This window comes from Nothoprocta perdicaria, unplaced genomic scaffold (genome assembly GCF_003342845.1).
Source record: "Nothoprocta perdicaria isolate Ctin4 unplaced genomic scaffold, notPer1 scaffold_103, whole genome shotgun sequence".
Taxonomy (NCBI): domain Eukaryota; kingdom Metazoa; phylum Chordata; class Aves; order Tinamiformes; family Tinamidae; genus Nothoprocta; species Nothoprocta perdicaria.
In genome coordinates this window covers 935,656-940,602 of record NW_020454128.1, presented here as the reverse complement: position 1 = coordinate 940,602, position 4,947 = coordinate 935,656, and the positions used below count along the sequence as shown (strand labels likewise).

Below are 4,947 nucleotides of genomic sequence, written 5' to 3'. Positions count from 1 at the left end.
CCGCGGGGCGCCACCCGCGCCGTGCCCGCGGGGCCCCCCGCGTGCCCGTGGTCACCCGCGCCGCGCCCGCAGGGACGCGTGGAAGCGGCGCCCGGCCACCAAGCTCGTGTTCTCCTCCTCGCTGCTGCGCGTCCACCGGCCCTGGCTCAGCCCGCACCTCGAGGCCGTCCTGCCGCCCTCGCTGCTCCTCTCGGACGACCACGAGGAGCAGAACAAGCTGCTGGGCGTGCGCTGCCTGCACCACATCGTGCTGCACGTGGTGAGCGGCAGGGGCCGAGTCCCTGCCCGAGGCGCTCGCTGCGCGTGGCCACGGGGGTGACTCCTTGTACGGCGCTTGCAGCCGGCCGCCGAGCTGCGCCAGTACAACAGGGCGCAGGTCGTGTACCATGCCCTCTACAACCACCTCTACTCGCGAGAGGCGCCGCTCATTGAGGTAAGCCCTGCTCCTGTGAGGTTAGTACCAGCCCACGCTGCTCCCAGGACAGCAAATACCGGTTCCAAAAACGTCCCCGGGGAGGGAGGATCTCTGGGCACCACCCAGGGCGGTAGGTGGGAGTTGGCGGCGGGGCTGGAGGCGCTCCGGCCACGCCGCGCATCCCGCTTGGATCCAGGCGGTGCTGCTGTGCCTGCTGGACCTGCTGCCCGTGCTGGAGGGAGCCCGGCAGCCCCAGAGGGAGCCGTGGGCGCCGGCCCCCTGCGACGAGGTGCTGCGCCTGCTGCTCACGCACATGGAGGCTGAGCACCGGCTGCCGCTGCGGCGCGTCTGCGCGCGCGCCCTGCCCGCCTTCGTGCAGAGGTGAGCGCGGGCGCGGGCGCTGCAGGGCCCTCCCGGCGCGCGCCCCCTCAGCGCTGCCGCTCCGTGCTCCAGGCTCGGCATCCACATAAGCCGCCACCTCCAGAGGCTCGAGCGGGTTGTCCTGGGCTACCTGGAGGTCTCCGATGGCCCCGGCGAGGAGGCCCGGCTGGCGGCCCTGGAGACGCTGCGCTGCGCCATAGAGCACGCCTGGCCCAGGTAGCCCGTGGGGCATGCGGGGTCTCCGGGGGGACACCGGGAAGCCAGCAGCCCCGTGCTGCGGAGCAGGCAGCCTCGGGGCTCCGCAGCTAGCCAGGACGTGCCTGGCTTGCAGAGTGCCTAAACCAAGCAGCGCTTGGCCTTTCCCTGCAGAATGCCCTGCAGGCTCCCCACGCTCCTCAAGGCGCTGCTGAGGCTGCTCTGGGACGTGCACACGGAGCAAGGGCCGACGCCGGAGCCCGTGAAAGCCGCCTTGCTGCAGGCAGCCACCGACTGCCTCGTGCTGCTGGACCGGTGCTCTGAGGGGCAAGTGAAGGTGAGCGCGGACCCAGCAGCATCACTGCGAAATCACTGCCCCCTTTCCCTGCGAAAGGGGTAGCGTGGGGCACACGGGAGCCCAGCGCCCTTCCCAAAGCATCACTTCCATCCAAGACTGGTACTCACTACCTATCGAGTCACCTACCCCCAGATACTGTGTTTTTTATCGTTCTCCTCCAAAACACGGTGGGGGAGGTCAAGCCCTAAATCTGAGTGTGTCCAGGAGCTGTAAGCTGACGCTGTCCCTATTTCAGGTGCTGCTGGAAGGGGTGTACAAGAGCTGTGAGGAAGGCCGCGTCCGGGAGTGCATCAGGAAAGTGCGAGAGACGCCGTGAGGAGGGGCTGCTCCCAGGCTCAGCCTGCTCTTGTACAGTAAAATACTTTTTTTTATTTAAAACCGACATCTTTGTCCTCTGTTCTCTGTGAGCCTCATGCCCCCACAAAGAGGGTACGCGTGTGTATCCCTTGTCACACCCAGGCCTTCCCAGCGATAGAATAAAGTCCTGGTGTCCCCTGTCCGGGCTCCTTCTGGAGCGCTCTGGGCTCAGCCTAGTGTAGCTGCCACAAAGCTGGGTGGTCATCTTCATTGCACTGCACTTCAGGCAGCAGCTGCACAAACTCACTACAGTTTTCCGGGGCTGGGACAGAAATTCTGCTCATCTTGGATAAAGAAAATTATGAATCCAGTGGGGGTAGGTTTTTTTTTGAGGGCCCTGCTCAGATGGGGGAAGCTGGAGTAGTTTTAGTGACAGATCTGGAGTCCTGTCATTCACTACAAAATGCAAGTCCAGGCAAGAGTCAGGTGGTTTTCGTTTTAGCAGCTGGCTCTGTTTCTTCTTCATACTCTATTTCAATGTAGGGTCGTTTTTTCCTGACTGGACCTTTCAGGGGAGTTTTTCCTTTGGATTTGGAGCGAGCGGCTTTCTTCTCTCTTTCTTCCTCCTCTTCCTCACTTGAGGACTTGTCTTCCTGCTCTTCCTCACTGCTTGTCTCCAACTTATCCATATCCTGAGCAAGCAAGAGGAGAGATTTAATGTTTGTGGTAACAACAGGGCGTCCAGGTAGCTAAACCTCTGCTTTGTGCAACACAATCCGTGCAGCCAGTTCCATGTTCCCTGGCTCCCAGCTCTCTGGCCGCCCGTGCTGAGGTGCAGGACACACCGTGCAGCCCCACGTGTCACTAAACCTCACAGATGGGACTGCACTGGTGCTCAGCCCCTCACCAGAGACACTGGCCCGGTGGAGGTTACTTTCGCGTAGCTTATTGGGAGGACGTGGTGCGTCACCTACCTCAAAATCACTGAGCTCGCTGTCATCGGCTTCCACAAACTCTCTCTTATCTGCGTCCTGTAAGAAATAATCAGGAGTGAGTGGGCATGCACAGAACACAAGACACTGTCCGCACCCACCAAGGAATTAGCGGAAAGGGAGAATTTCGGGACATAAATGCCCCTAACAGGTGAGCACGACGGTCTCTGCTCTTGAGCACACACCAGCTAAGAGCAGCCTGGCATGGGGGACAGGGACACCTCATCCTTCCCTTGCACAGAGGCGCCTTTCCTCAGTCCACCTCCCCTAGTCTGCTGCTCTTGGCCTTGAGACTCGCGGTGCCCGACGGGGCTGCACGAGGCCGGGGAATGCGGGGTCTGCAGCCCTGCTGGGAACATTACCTCGTCTTCCTCCTCTTCCTCCTTCTCCACATCGGAGTCGCTCTCCGCGTCCTGCTGCTGCAGAGCTTTGTCGAAAGCGTGGATGGGGAAGTTGTAGATGTCTCCGTACTGCAAAGGAAAACGGGGATTTGCTTCAGGTCACACCACATAAGCAGCCGTGGGTAACAGGAGCCTCTAAATCGCAGGGCTTTAGAGCCCCTGGTCCCCAGCTCGCGCTCCCGCGTGCGTAGGGGCCCTGCGGGCAGGACGTTCCCCAGCCGGCACGAGGGCAGCGCACCCGGAGGCCGGGCTGCCTGCGCCCCAACACACCCCCCCGCAGGAGGGGGCATCTCCCGGTCCCGAGGGCAGCGATCCTTACGGTCGCCTGTTTCAGTCTCTCCAGCAATTCCTTTTCGATGGCGTTATCCAGCTGAGCAGCTATCAGGGCTTTCTCCTAACGAACCAAAGAGGAGCCAGGTCGGTTGTTTTCAAGACACAGAGGCCACCAGAGAGCCGGTAGGGAAGAACCGCGTTACCTCTCTCCTCTTCTCCCGCCGTTCAATCTTCCTGCTCAAAGGAACCAGCTTCCTCCTGTGGGGAACAACGAGGGCCGGTTACCGGAGCTTCCAGCCTCACAAGATCCAGCACAGCAAACGCTCACTCGGGACAACAACCGGCCCCGTGGAAGGGGATGCATCATTAGAAGTGGGACTGCAACTAAGTTTAACTCCCTCTGTGGATCCTGGGTTCATTTCCAGGCCTGCCAAAGCTTCCAGTCAGCAGGAAAACCGCTGGAGCAAATTCCTACTGCTGCACAGGAGGCGGGGAAGTGTTTAAACGGGAAGCAGAGGGGGAAAAGCCAAGCGGAATTGCTCACTGTCGCTTGAGCGTCAGCTTGCGGATGCGGATGAGGTACTGCGTGATCTTGGTGAAGCGCTGCTTGCACTTGTGCCGGATGAAGCGCGGCCAGTAGATGAGATTCTCGTCTATCTCCTCCAGCGCCTTCTCGTAGTTCCTGCTCAGCAGCACCTGGGGGTGGAGGAAGAGGTTCCTGCTGCGGAGCTGCAGCACCGGGGCAGCCCCGGCACGGCTGCAGAGGGGGCTGCACAGGGGGCTGCACGGAGCTGCAGAGGGGATTGCAAACAGGGTGCAGAGCGGGCTACAAGAAGCTGCAGAAGGGCTGCACAGAGCTGCACAGGGGGCTGCACGGAGCTGCACAGAGCTGCAGAAGGGCTGCACGGAGCTGCACGGAGCTGCACGGAGCTGCACGGAGCTGCAGAAGGGCTGCACGGAGCTGCAGGCGCCGACTCACCCGCTCCCAGAGGCGCCGGGGAAACGCCGCCCGCTCGATGGTCTTCATGTACAGGTAGCAGCGGCCTAAGGGGAACGAGAACGGGAGCTGGGCGGGAAGGCCGGGCGCCTGCCGGGGCCTCCGCGGGCGCCGCGCCGGCCGCTCACCCTTCTCCTCGCGCACCGTGGCGTACTGGCTGTTGGCCAGCGGGCAGGACGAGCGGTTGCACAGGCCCGTGATGTTGTACTCATTGCGGCAGAAGTTCTGTGTTTTGGTCCTGCGGAAGCGGCAGCGGGAGCCGGGGCTCCCCGCGGAGCCGCCCCCCGCCGGAGCCGCCCGGCCCCCGCGCCCCCCCGGCACTCACTTGATCTTGTAGGAGCAGAACTGCCGGTTCCCGAGCGTGCTCCACACCACCTGCGAGGCACCGAGCGCCTCGTGCCCGGCCTCCCCGGGAGAGCCGCTCCCGCCCGCAGCAGCGGGACCCCCCGCGTGTCCCCCCACTCCAACACTCACCTTTCTTCCATAAATAGTACCCCCCCCCAAGCTATATTTGCCCCCCCCTCGGGTATATTTGCTCCCTATCCCATTCAAAGCCCCCCAGGTCTATCTGCCCCTAACTCCGGTTCAATCCCGACCCTCCCGGGTATATTCCATCCCCCTCCTGGGTCCATTTCTGT

General features: G+C 62.5%; 2 protein-coding genes across 2 annotated transcripts in view; one reads left to right on the top strand and one right to left on the bottom strand.

Annotated features, from left to right (window-relative positions):
- The window catches only part of TTI2 (TELO2 interacting protein 2), a 2,975-nt gene extending 1,296 nt beyond the window's left edge, over positions 1–1,679 (top strand). Inside the window, exons 2-7 of the mRNA XM_026042446.1 lie at positions 73–259; positions 341–433; positions 612–796; positions 869–1,012; positions 1,166–1,328; positions 1,585–1,679. Of these exons, the coding sequence (XP_025898231.1) occupies positions 73–259; positions 341–433; positions 612–796; positions 869–1,012; positions 1,166–1,328; positions 1,585–1,665 (853 nt within the window). The 3' untranslated portion in view covers positions 1,666–1,679. The remainder of the gene's footprint in view (positions 1–72; positions 260–340; positions 434–611; positions 797–868; positions 1,013–1,165; positions 1,329–1,584) is intronic.
- A 123-nt stretch (positions 1,680–1,802) lies between these two features.
- Positions 1,803–4,947, bottom strand: part of MAK16 (MAK16 homolog) — a 3,788-nt gene continuing 643 nt past the window's right edge. Inside the window, exons 2-10 of the mRNA XM_026043382.1 lie at positions 4,635–4,684; positions 4,438–4,547; positions 4,292–4,356; positions 3,857–4,008; positions 3,516–3,570; positions 3,359–3,433; positions 3,001–3,108; positions 2,621–2,677; positions 1,803–2,338 (exon numbers count right to left, since the gene is read on the bottom strand). Coding sequence (XP_025899167.1) covers positions 2,129–2,338; positions 2,621–2,677; positions 3,001–3,108; positions 3,359–3,433; positions 3,516–3,570; positions 3,857–4,008; positions 4,292–4,356; positions 4,438–4,547; positions 4,635–4,684 — 882 coding nt within the window. The 3' untranslated portion in view covers positions 1,803–2,128. The remainder of the gene's footprint in view (positions 2,339–2,620; positions 2,678–3,000; positions 3,109–3,358; positions 3,434–3,515; positions 3,571–3,856; positions 4,009–4,291; positions 4,357–4,437; positions 4,548–4,634; positions 4,685–4,947) is intronic.